This window comes from Corythoichthys intestinalis, chromosome 7, assembly GCF_030265065.1.
Source record: "Corythoichthys intestinalis isolate RoL2023-P3 chromosome 7, ASM3026506v1, whole genome shotgun sequence".
In the NCBI taxonomy this organism is placed as follows: Eukaryota; Metazoa; Chordata; class Actinopteri; order Syngnathiformes; family Syngnathidae; genus Corythoichthys; species Corythoichthys intestinalis.
The window spans coordinates 51969308-51987781 of NC_080401.1; the positions used below are offsets into that span (position 1 = coordinate 51969308).

Below are 18474 nucleotides of genomic sequence, written 5' to 3' on the forward strand. Positions count from 1 at the left end.
ATATTAAATTATAAAATAATTTCTCAATATTTATACTTACTAAGTGTGAAACTTGAGCCTGTTTAGATGAAGACAAAGCCGATATCCTGGCAGGAATCTTCGTCAATAAGCTCTCAGTCTCTCTGATTTTATCTTTTTAGAGCAGTTAGGCTTGAAAAGCACAGAATTATCAGACGGGGGACCTTAGCAATGCCTTTAACGGCATCAGGGATGATCATCTCATTTACAATGGCTTTGCATGCAAGTAGTATTAAGGTCTCTGCCACAGTGTGGGACTTTTTTGATTTAGCAACAAGTTCAGCAACAAGGTAATTGGCTATGAGGGCTTTTTCATTTACCGTTGTAGTTTTTAATAAAAAAAAAGTCACCTGTCTCTCTGTGTTGTAACGAAGGCGAACGAAACAGTCCATCGAGTTGTTTTGAAGGGACGGGTGATTCGTTTGGAGGTGACGTTTACGATAGCTGCTCGTGTTGCGTTGAAGAACTGCTCGGATTTCTAGCCATTTGCCACCTTGCTGTTGTCTGGCTCTGCCAGACTATTCTCCCTGTATTTTTCAAACACTGAGAGTATAGTCTGGGAACCAGCCCATTAACGGCCTCTCGAGCAGGTACAAAATCAATCGACAAATCAGATTCGTTTATTTGCGTGACGTGTTCTTAACGAGCAAAGTCACTCTTGCGCGTCGAAAGTCGTCTCCACAACAACACATATGGTGAACGGCAGAGCCGAGAATATGTTCCAATCCACGGTAAAATCCGTTTTAAATGATCAAAAACACATCGACACGAGTCATTGACAACAGTCTGTCTCGCGCTAGCCATGTTGAATAAACTCCGCTCTCTTCGTATGTTTACTTCCGCGCGCAAATCCCTCGTCCTTCCCTCGTCATTTTACTAACGTCACGTCTGCCCGTCGCTGATTGGTCCACTCCGCTGTCTGTTTGCTGTGGCTTGCTCCGCCCTGGAAATTGTATCCGCGGGAATGGTGGCCAGACTCAATAGCTGGAACAGCAGTGAGTCTGGTGTACCAGGCAAAACTTGCTGTCCTCGATAATGTGTTGGAATAAAACACAGGGGGAGGATTGACGGTCGTCACATATGAATAAAATGGAAAGGACACATTCGTGGATACTGACTCTTGACGACGCTCATCAAATGATGTACAGTAGATGTGCTGGGGTCCACATTATTGCGGACAGCAAGATGGCTTATGGCTAGAAATCCGAGCAGTTATTGAACGCGACAACAGCAATACCTCTCTCATCTGCACACAACCACAACTCTATACCTACTCCTTCCTTCCTTCCTTAGTTTAAAACTGTTCTTTTAGGTCCAAAAGTATTGCACTTTTAGGTAAAATACAAAAAATCGCGCCGCTGCATGAATAAAGTCTTTTTTTTTTTTTCCGAGAAAGCATTATTTATTGCTTCAGATATTTGCATTTAAAGAACAGCCCATATTAAAAATGCACTTCCATGTGATAAGTATAATACATCCATGTGCTACCAAAAAGGTTCTTTTAAAATGGTGACAGGCCACTCAGGAGGCATATACATTGCATTCATTTTTCATAACTGGAACAAATGCTTGTATTTTTTTTTTTCCCGAACTCATAAAAACAACAATAAATTACAAGGCGTCACTGTATTCTATCAAAACTAAAGCCACTCCGAGACTAGCGTTGTGGTTTTGCTGCTGAATAAATGGAAATATACATAAATCATACATTTTAAGCAGGGAAAATGTCATTTAAAAACAGGACCACATGGAAAGAGATAAAATACTAATAAGTATTAAAGCCACACCAAAACGAACCGGAGTGAAAGCGGAATTTGATGGGAATTATAAACACAAATATTCCCTCGTCAAAATCCTGAATTAAATTAAGTACAATATAATTTAAAACAAGTTTCTTATCAATTCTCATCAGTTTTTGCGCGGACGAAAAACAATCACAAGTCGGAATTTAAGAAGGACAAAAGAAAAAGGAAAAATACTACCTCGACAATTTTTTTTTTTTTTCCAATACAAGAAAAAAAATTTCAAAAAGCGGCAAGAAAATAGCTTCAAACAAAGCCAGACATACCAGAACAAGTTAGGAGTGCCTTTGGTGGCCAAGAGCACTCTGAAGGCAAAATACATTGGTTGACATGGCTTTGTGACAAATTCTCATTTGTACAAAAGAACCATTCAAAAAAGGGATACGTATACAAGCTGCTGTGGGCTAATCATAAGTTTTGCATAGCATTTGGCCTTGCTGCCATGCTGCGCCCACATTCATTGACAAAAAAAGTTCATTTGCCCATCTCTTTAGTAGACGTGGTTTAAATTTGTTGGTCATTGGAGGGGGAAAAAAAAGTTTTTAAACACATCTAAACTCAACCTAAACTGCCACTTCATACAAAATGGTCAAATTTCTTTGTGATTATAGACATGGTTTCTTGAGAAATTTTTGTGGGTCTGATTAAGGGGCCGTTTACACGACAACGGGGGTGACAACGCAAAAACTTTTCCAGGAAGCCCTATCGTTTACACGGTGACAGCGTTTTGGGGGGCTGATAAGGCAAAAAATCGCGTACCGCAAGCAACACGTCACTTCCACTCATTAATATTCATAGCGTGAGCTATTGTTGCTAAGTGGGGACAAACGAGAGCTTGTCCCCAATAGTAAATGAATGGAAATCGTGTACGAAGGAGATGTTTACAGTGCTAAACCTACCAATTCTCTCCGAAAATGATGTCCCTGGTGCCAAATTCACTGGCAAAGATGTGGAAGAACATAAAAATGTTCAGTTAAGTAGATGGCTTGAGTGTCGAGGGCTGAAAAAGACGAAATAAATGAGACGACCTAAGCATAGCCTTAGCTTTTTTATCGACACCTTTTTCTTACGTGACTGACAATGACATTCTCCTGTTTCAACAAGCTATCCTTTACCACCAGCCTTGTGTTTCTTATACATCCTCTGGTTGTCCTGCGTCTCTGACCGTTCTTGGGGGTAATGTAGTTAGTTTTGTGTAGCGATCGCAAATGCTACTCAGTGACAGCCAATAAACACTTAACTTTTTCATTGATAACAAATCTTAATTATATAATTTATTTACACTTCCCCCTTACTAAAATTGTTTTTTTTACAACAGAAAAGGTAACTGTCAGTCAGACACCATTTTAATTATTTTCAGGTCATTCATTGTCAGACAGAAACAGCACTGCACGTTACGCTAAAAAATAGGTTAAAAATATCATAATAGCTTACCTCTTTGTTCTCTGTAAGACCATGCCAACCCAACAAAATGTTTACTGCATATGAAATGTGAATGGATTCATCGAGCTGTCGTTAAAAGTCCGCGCAAGTTCATTCATTCTTCATATTTTTTCCTCCGAGCTTTTGGTTTCGGGGAAACGTATGAAGAAAACATCCGTTTGTGTCGTAACATATGTCGTAATGTCTAGAGTCGTTTCTACAAGTTCCAAAAAAAACAATGTGTGATCGGCATGTTCGTTTTTGAAAGATTACCGGAGAAAAGTAGCACCTTTAACATGGTTTCTATGCGAGAGCGGGTCTATAATGTCACACTTCGGCTTTACTTCTGCTTTATGATGCGACGTCACGGTCTAAATATAGCCTGCATGCTGTATGCCGTTTGAAAACGCTGCCCCCTGTTGTCGCTGTCTAAACAGTTTACAACGCAAAAGTAAGTTTTAGGGGCAGTTTACATGGCGACTCTGCGACACAAAGACGCAATGACTGAGTAGCGGAATGGGCTCGCGTGCATATGGTGTCGGCGAAGACGAAAAATTCTGAATCCTGCCTCCAAAGTGGAAGAATTCGATTGCGGTCGATTGGCGGGGGCTTGCTCCGAATGCATTTCCAAGGTTCCCACGGCGCGAGACCGCGTCGATAACATCAGCACTCGTACATGTCACATTGGGCTTGCGCTGCGGTGCTACTAACCATTAAAAACAGCAAATATGGCGGAATGTCGGCTTTAATTTACTGTTTTAAAAATATTTTTAAATTAAATATGTTGAATGTTTCCAAAAGAAAAATGCCATTGGTTCGAGTGGGCGGGCATATTTTTTCCGGGTTGAGGAGCTTGATGGGGTCAAAGAGCATCATTCGCTGTCGCCTTGGAAATCTGCACTGCCAACCTAGGACTTGGCATGAATACTACATCGTATTCATGTAGAATTGCGACATTGTTCGAATGGAGACGGGCCCATATAAATGCAAAATGGAAATTTTTCGTTTTCTCGGAGAGTCACCATGTAAACGGCCCGTTAGATAGGCATGTGCCGGTTTCAAAGTTTACCGTGGTATAACGGTTTCAAAACCACTAAAATTTTCTGTCATACCGTAGTACGGTATTAGCTATTTTTTATGTCCCAAAAATACAGCGAGAAATCCGCGACTTGGAACGGCAGCGCTCAACCGTCCCCCTCTGGTTGTTGCTCTGTCCTGTGTCTGTCGCTGTGCTGTAGAATAGACACAATGGCTGAAGGTGTCGAAAATACACCTGAGGTTTTTCCCCCATCAAAAACAGACAAAGTCGCTAGTATGGGAGTACTTCGGCTACCGAAAAGAAACAGACGGCCGCGGCTTAGAGGACTGCAGGACCTCCAAGGTCCTGATTTCACATTTATGTGACCATCATCTGTCACTTTACACAAAATTTAAGGTAAGTAAACGCTGTTGAGAACGCTTCCCACCAGCTAAGAGAGTTTACTCCAGTGTTTTTAGTGTGTCTAGCGATGGTAAAACAAATCCTATAACGTAAGCTTGTTAATGAGGCAGATAAAGTGGCTAGTTAGCATGCCGGCTAACTAGTTTCCTATCTACCATTAGCCTACTTTTGTAAAGTCTTTCGCCTTTATAAACATCTATTCAAAATAACATTTTCATAATAGAGCTGGTAGTGTTTTTTCTCTCTGGCGACTTTCTGTGTTGAGAGTGGTTGGGTGCGTGTATGCGTAAATAATGATACGAGTCATACACAGGCGCTCAGTCTCTTGCTCTCGCTCTCCATTAATATTCAACTAATTAATAATATTTTTTCAAACCTATACATCTCAAAATAACACATTTTAGAGCTATAATTGCAATACCGTGAAACCGCGGTATTTTTGCCTAAGGTTATCATACTGTCAAAATCTCATACCGGCACACACCTAAGTTTTAGGTGACAACGGAATTGTACTTCAGGACAGTAGGTGGCGATAATGCTCCAACATGTTTGTGAGAGAAGGGGGTGAAGATCTTGATCAGTGCACACGGATAGTCCGACAATGTTTTCAAGTAGCAACCTTGTACACGCCTAACTGCGTTCAAGATTATTCAAGAATCTAGGCAACTATTCGCTACTCTAATTACTTGTACTTGAGTTGTCCGATGTCATTGGGTAGCCAATAACATCGGCCGATAAACGCATTTTAAAATGATATTGGATATTATCAACGTCGGTTTTGGACCAATATGCAGGTTGCCTTTAAAGGGAATGTAGACGCCTTATGCCTTGGTACATGGGCTGGTCACAGCTTAGCACAGCAGTTATGCTTATTGACCATTTGGTGTCTCCAAACTAAGACGCAAGGGATTAGTTATGTGAGCAGACCATTTGCATTCATGGAGCAAAAACTAAATGAATGATAAATGACTGAAAAATAATGAATTATAAACTCATGAATTAGCCATAGTATGTAAAGTCCACGATGGCATATATCAGTATCAGATTTTTCGAGTTGGACAATATCAGGATATCTGTTGAAAAAAAATCATTATCGGACAACTCTACCAATTATTCTGCCTGATGCGCTTCGCCATGTTGTTATTTGACCAGGATGAAAGAGGAAACAGCAGAAGGGAAGGGTTACACGCAGGAATCAAGTTTTGGTGGTGCTGCCACCTACACATTGGGAATGCATACTACATCGGCAAATTGGAAATCTCATGCCCTTTTGCGCTTCCATGTACACTCAGTTTTCCCTAGACATAATGGTTGTGTAAACGCGGAATTAAAAGAACAGCAAAACGCCACTTTTGTCCTACTGCGTAAGATCGTTGTCGTGTAAACTTGGCCTAAGTTAAATTGGCTTCAAGGAGCTAAATTTTGTGTAGTGACCAATTTTTATTGACCTCTGGAAAGATGCCTGAAATGACCGTTTCAAATCAAAATGTCAGACGACTTGCGTCTTTTTGAAAATAGTTTGAAACTTTTTGTAGGTCTACTTTTGACAGTTCTGACTACCAAAATTTGTTTTTTCAGTGGAACAATCTTGGGGAGCTGAAATTTTAAAAATTGTGGAAGTTTCTTATATTGTTTTGACCCATAAAAATGACATAAAAATTGGTCACTTCAAACCAAAACGTCTTGTGAATTTTTTGTGGGTCTAGTATTGATTGACAAGCCTACCAGGCAGTGTTGTTTTCGTCAACGACGACCATTATGAAAATGTTTTGTCAAAGAACACTTTTTTCCTGACGATGATAAGATGATTATGAGTTAAAAACGTGTTTTGGGAGACGAAAACATAACGTGACGAAAAATGCACAATACTATCCGTCACATTCACAATGTGTGAATGTGTAGTTAGCCTGCATCGTAGCAGTGTCTGGTTGTGCCACTCGTGACACGCTACACCCCCTCCCTCCCTTTTTGATGCACCGGTGTGTCGTCTCCAGTCTCTATGCAGGCTTGCACACACGGTAAGATTTGTTTTCTTGGCCAGAGAGAAGACGCAATGTTGGTTTAGCCTTTAAAGGTCTGTGCTGAGTGTTCATCACGCACTAAATGTAACTCGTAGCGTTAGCGTAGCATACGCGTTAAGTATTAGGCAAATGCTAACTTTTTTATTTACAGTTCTTAGCGTCCAGGTGGGATTAATTAATTGAAAATAATATGCCGTTTTCCTGCTGAGTGTGTATTATCACCAAGTTGGCGTTTTCCTTGTAGATAAAGGCTACAATATGTGCTCGTCCGTCAATTTTCATTCGAAATAGTTGGAAACCCTTATTTATTTATGGAGTAAAATTTTTAATTTTACAGACGAAAACATTTTTTAGTAAACGTCAACTAAAATTTGACGAATTTAGTCTGGAAACCCTTATTTGTGTATGGAGTAAAATTTTTAAATTTTACAGACGAAAACATTTTTAGCAAACGTCAACTAAAATTTGACGAAATTAGTCTTGAGAATTTGTCAACAAAAACTACACACATTTTGAGATGACTAAAATATGACTGAGACTAATTATCGTCCAAAAGACTAAGATGAAAATTAAAAGCGTTGCCAAAAACAACACTGCTTCCAAGAATTGTGTTCAGGGGCTGCATTTTTTAAAATTGTGGCATAAAAATCCATATTTTTCTAAAACGAACCAAAAAATGGCAGTCTTTTTAAGAATAGTTTTTGAGACTTTTTTTTGTAGGTCTATTATTGATAGAACTTCATACCTAATTTTCTGTTCTGTTAGTAATTTAAAAGAATTGTGTCTTTTTTAATGCCATGCTTAACTTTTTTTTTTTTTGCGATTTAATACCACAAATCAGTCTCTTGAAATTGTCTCATATTTTGTAGCAATTAAAGCAAATCTGTAGAACATCTTAATCTTTGGAAAAACCCTGGAAATGGCAGAACTAACCTTAAAACTGCTGCTTCAAACCTAAATGGCAAAAAAGGTATTTTCCTTTTGCACTCCGCCTTCTGTCCTTTTCCAGAGAGAACTATAATCAAATCCAAATGCTAAAATGTGAAAAACATGGTCATGAAGGCAAGGTTAAGTGTAGCAGAAGCGACATGCAATGAATTACCTCCAACGAAAAAGAGACAGATGACATTTGGAACGTTAAGTGCTCGGCGGTGATGTGTCAGTTCCCGCTAAACGGCTCCCTTAATGACAGGCTCCCGGTTGAGATAGGTGGCCCAGTAGACCAGGTTGAAGGTGCCGAAGAGCACAGGGAACACGATGCGGGACATTTTGTCAATCTTGCTCACGCTGTTGTACGTCTTCTTGGGGTCGGCGCCCTTGGACTCAGGGGCCGCCTTGAGCTGCACGGACGTGCTGTTGGAAATGGTGGACACCGACGCGTCCTTGGTCAGGTTGGCCGTGTAGTTGACGCCGGCCGCGCAGGCGTTGTTGGGCTTCTTGGACAGCGCCAAAGGATCCTTCCGCTGTGTGGAATCAAATTTTGTTAGAGCAGGAGTGTCAAACTTGTCTTTGCTAAGAATTTTGTTTGGCGGGCCATTATGTCTGCCAGTGGTGGGTAGTAACGCTTTACATTTAGTCTGTTACATTTACTTGAGTAACTTTTTTGAGGAAAATGTACTTCTTAGAGTAGTTTTATTGCGCAATACCTTCTAATTTTACTTGAGTAGATTTTTGCAGAAAAAAACACTCCTTTTACTCCGTATTTTGGGCTACACGAACAGTCCCTGACAAAAGTCTTGTCGCTTATCCATTTTGTAGAAACAATTGCTAATAACTAGGGCTGTCAAACGATTAAAATTTTTAATCTAGTTAATGACAGCTTAAAAATTAATTAATCGTAATTAATCGCAATTCAAACCATCTATAAAATATGCCATATTTTTCTGTAAATTATTTTTGGAATGGAAAGATAAGACACAAGACGGATATATACATTCAACATACTGTGCATAAGTACTCTATTTGTTAATTATAACAATAAATCAACAAGATGGCATTAACATTATTAACATTCTGTTAAAGCGATCGATTGATAGAAAGACTTGTAGTTCTTAAAAGATAAATGTTAGTACAAGTTATAGAAATTTTATATTAAAACCCCTCTTAAGGTTTTCGTTTTAATAAAATTTGTAAAATTTTCAATCAAAAAATAAACTAGTAGCTCGCCATTGTTGATGTCAATAATTACACAATTCTCATGGTGCTGAAGCCCAGAAAATCAGTCGCACCCAAGCGCCAGCAGAGGGTGACAAAACTTCAAAAAACACAAGTAACAAGTGGGCATGACACTGTTGTCATTTTAATCTGTTTGAGGGGGGCATGTGCATTAATTGCGTCAAATATTTTAATGTGATTAATTTAAAAAATTAATTACTGCCCGTTAACGCGATAATTTTGACAGCCCTAATTTATATATATATATTTTTTTAAATCCAAAAAAACGACACCAAATAACCTGTTGTTGTATTTTGTGTTTAGTTTTATCTTTTATTTTCTATTCAAATTAGTCTTACTTTATTTTTTTTTCATGTAAAAAGACAGAAAATATTCTCTTTTTTAGTTTTTTTTTTTTTTTTAAATTTTCATTAAAGACAAAAAAACTAAATATTTTCTCATTTCTGTTCTCCTCGATCTTTTACATTTTCATAAACAGGAAAAAAGTAAATATTCTTTCATTTTTGATATCTATTTATTTAGTTGTAATTTATATGTATTCGTTTATACAGTATATAACAAGGGAAAAAAATATTTTCTCATTAATTTTAATTTAAAAATAAGAGGCGTACATTTTTTTTCTAATTTATTTTTTAAAGAAAAAAATGTTTAAATCTTCCTCTTATTTCTGTAGTCATTGATCATTCATTGAAAACAACATATAATCTGTTTCAATTTTCATATTTATTTTCTATTGATAAACATGAAGTTGATACACATGATTTACTTTCGCAGGCCACACAAAATTATGTGACAGGCCAAATATGGGCCTTGAGTTAGACACCTGTGAGTTATGGGATTGCTCGCCACAGCACGAACACAAATTTGACTCACTTTGGGTTGTTGGGCCTCCATGGCCTTCTTGCCGTCCCAGGCCCAGCTCCGCTTGGTGAAGTAGTTAACCGTAGCAAACTCAATGAGGGCGGAGAAAACGAATGCGTAGCACACGGCGATGAACCAGTCCATGGCGGTGGCGTAGGCCACTTTGGGCAATGAGTTACGAGCGCTGATGCTGAGCGTGGTCATGGTCAACACCGTGGTCACGCCTGTGTCGGTGAAAACGTTTTTTAAACAGTGGTACCTGTGAGTTTGGAATTTGTCGCAGCTTACCAAAGACGGTGCGTGCGGGCACAGACTCGCGGTTGAGCCAGAAAGAGACTTGCGACAGGATGACGGTCATGAAGCACGGCATGTACGTCTGGATGACGAAGTAGCCAATCTTCCTCTTCAGGTAGAAGTGAGCCATCATCACTGTGTACTGACCTGATGAAGACACAAAATTTAAGCAATCGGGCCATTAACTCATTGGCCGCCATATATGGTGATAGACGATACAGATATGCGCTGAAAATGAGCAGTTTTTACAACAACAACCTGCTGTTGTAACTGTATCTGGCTGCCATTGACGGGGATAGACGTTAATCCATTAAGACTGGGAGAGGCTGTAAATGATCGATGAGTGTGACCTAGTTACAGATTTTCATATACCGTATTTTTCGGACTATACGTAGTCCAAGAACAAGAACCAAGCAGGGTGAGGCAACATTTAGTCATTATGCTCCTCACTTCTGGAACGAGCTACCTGAAGGTCTGAAGTGTGCTCAAACTGTTAGCTCCTTTAAATCAGGGCAAAAAACGGTTTTGTTTATCACAGCATATTCACAATTGTCTATATATTTCAAATTTCAAGTTATTTGCTTTATATTCATTTTCTGCTTTATTCCCATTTCTGATTTCAGGTATTTTTAGTTTTTTAACTGTTCATGACTTAGTGCGATTTTTCTGTATAATTTTATTTCCGGTTTCAATGGTCTTTAACTTTTTCTTTTGATTTAATGTGATTTTTACGAATCATTTTCTCTCTGCTCGTGGATCTTCATGTGATGTAAAGCACTTTGAATTGCCCTGTGTTGAATTGTGCTATACAAATAAATTTGTCTTGGCTTACCTAAGCTGTGAACAGCCCTTGTACAAAGGCAGAAGGATTCTACATTAACTTTGAAGCCAACATGCATATTGGCCCAAGACCCATGATGAAAAATCGATGTCGATATTAGAGATGTCCCGATCCGATATTTGGATCGGATCGAACGCCAATATGGGCAAAAAAATGCACATCGGTATCGGATCGGCTGACACGGAAAATTCCGATCCAGACTTCCGATCCGATCCGTTTTTTTTTTTTTTTTTTGGGGGGGGGGGTCCGGTCCGAGTTTTCCAGCACACCGATTTACATAATCCATTCCAGTTTTTGCTTCGGCTTCCCTAAAATCCGGTCCGCATTTTTTGACACACCTTCAACAAAGTACATTACCGTCTCCCAATTTACCGAGAGACTTTATCGGTAAAAATGTCAGCTGTGTGGGATCATTTCACCTTAAAGGACGACAAAGACGAAGAGGCAGAGTGCAACATATGTCACAATAAAGTAAAGCTGTAAGAAGTTTTAATACAACCAACCTAATCAAGCATTTAGCGAAATACCACCACAAACAATATGAGGGGTATGTTAAGAAAACTGAAGACAAAAAGAAAGGTCCTACGCAACTAACACTGGCAGAAACTTTTGCTATGTGTGACAAACTGGCACTTGACAGTCCCAAAGCCCAGGGAATAAAAAGAGTCATTGCCGAAGAATTCATTCTGGATGACGAGCCATTATCCCTCGTGAGTATAGACGCACCATCCAAGACTTAGAACCACGGTACAACATGCCCAGCCGTCATTACATCCTTGAGCGATTCGGCTGTGGAAGATTTGAGAACGATTCACAAACATCCAAATACCGATTGTTGAAATATGTCAAGTAAAGCGGAACTAATACACGGTGCGGTCTTCGGGACGCAATGAGAAACGGACCGCATTGTGTCTCGAGAGTAAACATCATGCTTGTCATATACCCGGGTAATGCCAATGCTCAACTCACGGCTTTAGCTCAACTCATGCTGCTGGATAAAAAACACAAGAATACCTGACTGCTGCTGACAGCCGCTACAAACTACGTCTACGTCGTTTTACTGGAGATAATAGATCTCATATGTATATAGAACTAGATGCAAAACGACAGACTCGACTGCGTTAGCAACATTAAAGTATTGAAAACTAGATGCGTTAGTAAACAGCCGCCATCTTAAAGCAGAAGACTTCCCTAGTAGGCTGTTGTGAACCTTCCAAGTGAACCTAATTAACTTTTTATCTAAAATACTCCTAAATCGGCAAAATCTTGACTCGAATCCATCTTCAAAACAGTTTTAAAACTTTCACATGTCGAAAGTAGACAGAAGGGAAATTATGGACTAACAGGAGCAATTTTAACAACTTTAACAGTTGATTCGCAAAATTCAATGAATTGAATGTAGTTTAAAGCTGCCGATACAGAATGGGGACTTGAGTATTTTATTTACTGTTTTAAAATGTTAACTTGATACTGAAATAGTCGTTTATTTAAACCTGAGAGGCTTTTTATACAAATATTGTAACTAATGCACGAAACATTAAAAGCATCTAATAGTTTGGGGGGTTTGTGGGATTTTCCGCTGAGGTTGTTTGTGTGTTTTGCTTTTTTAAGACAGTTTACAATATAATTTGCATGTTTTACTGACTGACTATGCCATTTCTGTTTGTTATTTATAATGTTTTGTGTTTGTCGCTGAATAAACAGGTCAGTTTCTTGTTACCAACCGTTGTGTGTTATTCAAACTCACCTAATTCAGCTGGCTAGTTGTTATCAAGAGTACTAAAACCCTTTTCAAAATGAGTCTGACAACTAAGTAAGGAGGCTAAATAACTTCAAACTTTAACACATGCTCAGATAGGCCGGTATCGGTATCGGCCAGTATCGGTATCGGATCGAAATTGCAAAACAATATCGGTATCGGATCGGAAGTGCAAAAACCTGGATCGGGACATCCCTAGTCGATATTATCAGTTATCATTTTAAAATGCTTTTATCGGCCGATATAAGGATATGTATATGTAAAACAATTTCATTTAATGTTGCTACTACCAATTTACCCTGGCTAATTTTTTGTAGGTGTCATTCCAAATGAAGTTTGCACTCATCTCTCTTGTTTGTGATATGAGTCTCTATACTGTAGATAGAATTCTTGACTTCAATAGCTCAGCCATCTTGTTCTGGGCATCAAGTCAGGCTAAACAGGACTCTTGCTCTTTGAACTCAGACGTGTTGTTTTGGGTATTAGTCAACGATAAACAGGATTCCTGCTCTTTGACATGGCACCACAATCCCCTCAAGACTTGAGAATAAAAACAAACGGTTTAAAATGGTGACTAGCTGCTTTTGGCTATGACATTCAAAATAACTGGGCGCCGTGCCTGCTGTTTTCAACTGTTGTCACTAAACATGGGCGCTTTTAGCTCTTGTTCTTAAAATTTCCTGGAATCAGCGGATGTTATCCCACTCTTACTTATCATGTAAAGTCAAGTCAAAATAACTAGGTTGCTGGGCGAGTCATCATCCTCATCATCATCATCCTGTTAACCAACGGGAGATTGCATTTTATTTCCTCTCCAGTGAAAAAAATCCACAGATGACTGCCGCTTTCTCCTGGCAAAATCCGATTTTTTTTTCCTGTCTCGCTAATCCCTCGTCACAATCTGCATCCTGTGTGTGTCCTCTCTGGATTGGCACATCCTCTCCTGAGCCGGCCGGGACAGCACTGAGGCAGCAGAGGCGGAGCGAGGGGTGAAGGGTGGCGACGCCAGAGGACACCCGTGCGGAAAAGTTTGGACGGCGTTCCGTCAAGCATCGGTGATGCCTTCGGCGAGCAGACGGCCAGCCGTCAGACGAGCTCGGTGGCGCCGGCGTCGCCCCGGCGTCGCTCGCATTTGACCCCGGACCATTTTTTTCCTTCAACGTGGATGGGAAGGTGCAGAAGAATTAAAAATGAAGAAAAAAATGCAGCTTTGGTGGACTTTAACGCTTGGATTCTGGAGCGTCTGCGGCGAGCTGCCCTTCATAGCGGAGAACAACGCGGCCATGCTGGTCAACTGGTAAGCGCAAATTCCGTAAAATGGAGTTTTCACCGGTGTGGTCTTAATGTGCTAGTTCAAGGGTCACCCGTGTCTCCTGTGAGCTATTCTCGACCCGCTTAAGGAGGGTTTGTACCTCAGATTAGCTCCGTTAATTAAGTCTAAAGGCTCCGTCTGCCTTGAAGAAGAAAGCTGTTGCCGTCACGGCTGGATTTCCACCGCCGCCAAGATTTTACAGTTGAGTTTGTGTGATCCAGAGGGAACCCCCTTGGATAGTTCACCTACATCAGAATTACAGTATATTACTCAGAGTGAAACCTTCTCCCTTGGATAGAGCATCAACAGTATATTGCATTTTGCTGAGATTCTCAAATTACATTCCCACAAATATGCTCTTCTTATCCTTCTAGTTGCTAGGTGTATCCTATGTCTAAGAATCTGAACATGACAGAATGAATGAATGAATAAAAACTTTATAAATTAACGTCTAGCAGATGAGGGCTCTTTTTAATCCGCTCCATGCAAGTTCACTTTCACGTATTTATGTGATGAAATTCACATTTACCGTATTTTTCGGACTATAAGTCGCGTTTTTTTTCATATTTTGGCTGGGGGTGCGACTTATATTAATATAATTTCACATATTATTTTGGTGTTTTGCAGTGACACTGATGGTTTTGTAAAGTTGTTAGCATGTTCTTATGCTATAGTTATCTGAATAACTCTTTATAGCTATGGCCACGTTCGCGTTCTGCCTTTGGCAGTGTATGTTCAATTGTATTATTGACTTTTTTTTATCTTGAAATGGATGCATTTAGTTTGTGGCGCTTTCACGCCCACGTGAGGGCGCTCTCGCACTTGTTTACGTGACACGCCAGAAGAAGACGGACAGCTACGTAGCTCTGAGTGAGTGAGTGAGTGAGCGAGTTAGCTACAGAGAATAGACGGATGCGAACCTACTTTCATTTTTTATGCTTTGAAATCGTCTCTACAGAGGCAACGCCTGCGTGTATCATCTTTTCTGTTGTTGTTGTGTGTTTTCCACCCGCGATCGGACACTTAGAGCCAGTTGTGTGGTTGTTTGAACGATGTGCTAATGATAGCGAACGCATGCTAACCTGTTACTTATTACTAATACTACCTAATTATCATTTATTTACGTTGATGCGAACCTGTTTTCTATCGAGGACCAAATTGATTCAGCAAATTATATGGACGTCCAGCATTGTCTTTTGGGAGTTCGTTGTATAGCCAGGACAGGCCGTAGCGTAGGACAGTATATTCACATTTCGTTGTTCATGCACTGTACACTGTACATTTATTTAGCATGTTGTTCTCTATTGTATTTTTATATTAAATTGCCTTTCAAGATGACATGTCTGTTCTATGTGTTGGATTTTATCAAGTAAATTTCCCCCCAAAATTCGACTTATACTCCGGTGCGACTTGTATATGTTTTTTTTCTCTTCGTTGGGCATTTTATGGCTGGATCGACTTATACTCAGGAGCGACTTGTAGTCCGAAAAATACGGTAACTCACATTTCAATGTGATAAATTTGACGCTACAATGAAATAGGTGTTATGATTTCATGTGTTAAGTTAAAATGTGATTAGTTTGACATCCACTTTTAGTTCCGGTTCAGGCTTGGTCCTACAAAAACTAATCTATTTAAATATTTGGACTTAAACATTTTCACGTATTATAGAAGCGTTATGTACGTAGCTATGTATCAAATTTGATGTATAAGACACACATACAGTATGCTTCCATCGGCTTTACATAGAGTTATTCAATATTATCGGGTAGCTCATAAAAGCATTTTAAAATTATGTTGGATAATGCCGACATTGGTTTTGGGCCAATATGCGTATTGCATTCAAAGTGAATGTAGAAGTCTTCTGCCTTCGTACAAGGGCCGGTCACAGCTTAGCACAGCAGTTATGCTGACTGACCATTTGATTTCTCCAAATTAAGATGCTTGGATTTGTCATGAGAGAGCGTTATCATTATTAAAGCATCCAGTAGGGCATCACAATATAATTAGCCATAATATGTTAAGTCCACGACCGCTTATATCGATATCAGAATAGAATTTTTTGAGTTGGACAATATCGGAAAAATACTTATTAATCTTTGTCATATTTTAGTCATTTCAAAATGTATTCATCTTCATTTAGTTTTAGTTGATGATTACAAGAAATAAGATTTCGTCCAAAAATAAATAAATAAAAGTTTCCAACGATTTTGAATGAAAAGTGACAAAGAGGCATATACAGTGGTACCTCGAAAACGATTGCTTCTAAACACGATGTTTTCGACATCCGACGTCAAATTTGACTCGGCATTTGTTTCTACAGCCGATGACATGCTCGAATTACGATGATTTATGACAGCGCCGCATTTTCTTTGTTTTCCCACAAGACTGACACACAGCGGATTTTCTTGTGAGAGAAATCAACATGGGTTCTAAGAATGTTAGTGCAATGAAATTGAAACGGTCTCTGCCGGTTTCAACAGGCCAATTTTAAGACTTTTTAAAGACCGCATAGAATACAGTTTAAGATCCATTTCACATCAATAATGGCCCAGAAAAAAAAAAAACAAGGAAAATGAGCTGGCAGCACAGGTAGTTCCGCTTTGTACTTAGGTTTGTCGTCCTCAAAAATCGAAAAATTTAAAAGCGAGACTGAAGTTTATGCATTTTCTACATAAAAGTAGCATCAATAGATTTTAAGACCTTTTAAAATCATATTTAATACCTTTTGGGAGATTTTAGGAGAATTTGAGACATTTTAAGGCCTTAAATTCAAATTATTGGATTTAAAGCATTTTCAGACTTTAAGACCCTGCGGATACCCTGTGAAATGAAGATGGAAATGATCGAACTGGCTTGACAATATGGCCGTAGAATGTCTACGATCTCAACGGTCGTCCTCCGACCTCCGTTCGCCAGTCTTCATAAGTTAAGGTGACAATTATTATTGTGGCAACATCACCAAAAAAATCCCCAGTCAATCATTTACTGTATATCAGAACTTGTGCAATACAACATGCCTACTGTCTGCCGCAGCTGAAGCCACGCGGTGCGTTCAGGTACACTACGCAAAACACATCCGCCACATTAGAACTTGATTGGTTAAGTTTTTACAGGTATTATTATTATTACTATTATTATATTAATATTCTGATTGTTATTCATTATTATTATTTGTTTTGTTCTGTTTAATTGCTTTTAGCAATAGTACTGTGAACTGTACTGTGTGTGTTGAACTGGGAGGGGTGGCAGCGAATGAACCAATGTTCATTCGCTGCCACCCCACCCACTTCAAATGGATTGAACGTCTATGGCCGTCAGTGGCAGCCAATGCCGGGCAATGATTAATTAAAGTAATTCGGGGCCATTTAAGGTCATTTACCTCTTGATTTTCAGTTACCGTATTGGCCCGAATATAAGACAGCCCTGATTATAAGACGACCCCCTCTTTTTCAAGACTCAAGTTTGAAAAAAGACTTTTTGAACACCAAATTATTTTTATACAGAAAATAATTACAGTACATCTAACACAAATGATTATAATGTATTCGAGAGAAAAAGCATGTTATTTCGCCTCATTCAAATCTTAATATCTGAACATTTAAACATCAACAACATTTAAATATGTAAACTATGTGCAATCACATTTGTAAATGAATGGCTTCTGGTTTTTGAAATGTAAATAAACCAATCTATTGTGATAAAACAACAAAACTGCATTAACCATCAAAGTGAAGTCAAACTGTAACTGTAGTCTTGAAACAAATCTGAATAAGGAAAAACATTGCAATAAAATAATGCAAACTGGTTAAACTTGAGAGTAGCTGAGATCTGTCATGACAGAACATCGCTTCAATGATATCTGGCGCCATCTAGCGTCGTAAATGGGTATAACGTCTAGACCGCGAATATAAGACGACCCCCACTTTTTCAGTCTTATTTCAATGCAAAAATTCACCGTCTTATATTCGGGCCAATATGGTACTTCCTGTTGATTTTGGGGTATTTTATGGGTCACTTCCTGTTTATTTTTTGTTATAGAACAGGAAGTGACCTGGCAATCACCCAAATGAATAGGCAGTGACTCGAACTCAACAGCAAATGACCTGTAAGTGCCTTAAAATGAACAGCAAGTGACCTGTAAATGCCCTGAAAATCAGACAGAATGACTGAATGCTCTGGTTTCAAATGAGCGAACGTTCCCAGTCTAAATGGATTGGGTGTCGAGCACCGTTCATGCAGCCTTAGATTTAACAGACACTATTCAGTGCTGCAACGATTAATCGATTGACTCGAGTATTCTATTAGAAATAAATATTCGAATTAAATTTTGTTGCTTCGAGTATTCGTTTAATTAAAGTGGCGTTGTAATGGTTAATTTTTAAAGTGTTTGCATGGTGTTATATTAATAGACCCTACCCACCGACGTCACAAAACCACGTGCTCGCTGTATGGTTCCGCCCACTTGTCCGTCATTTTGTCTCTGTATTAGCATTGGTTTCAATTGATCGAGGAATTTAAAATGCAT

General features: G+C 39.1%; 2 protein-coding genes across 3 annotated transcripts in view; one reads left to right on the top strand and one right to left on the bottom strand.

Moving 5' to 3' along the window:
- Positions 1-1564: 1564 nt before the first annotated feature.
- The window catches only part of gabra5 (gamma-aminobutyric acid type A receptor subunit alpha5), a 67636-nt gene continuing 50726 nt past the window's right edge, over positions 1565-18474 (bottom strand). For both annotated transcript variants that reach the window (XM_057840248.1, XM_057840247.1), the window contains 3 exons: positions 10029-10181; positions 9753-9964; positions 1565-8167 (listed from right to left, as the gene is read on the bottom strand). In XM_057840248.1, coding sequence (XP_057696231.1) covers positions 7874-8167; positions 9753-9964; positions 10029-10181 — 659 coding nt within the window. In that variant the 3' untranslated portion in view covers positions 1565-7873. The remainder of the gene's footprint in view (positions 8168-9752; positions 9965-10028; positions 10182-18474) is intronic.
- Positions 13498-18474, top strand: part of gabrb3 (gamma-aminobutyric acid type A receptor subunit beta3) — a 91781-nt gene continuing 86804 nt past the window's right edge. Inside the window, exon 1 of the mRNA XM_057840245.1 lies at positions 13498-13931. Within this exon, the coding sequence (XP_057696228.1) occupies positions 13825-13931 (107 nt within the window). The 5' untranslated portion in view covers positions 13498-13824. The remainder of the gene's footprint in view (positions 13932-18474) is intronic.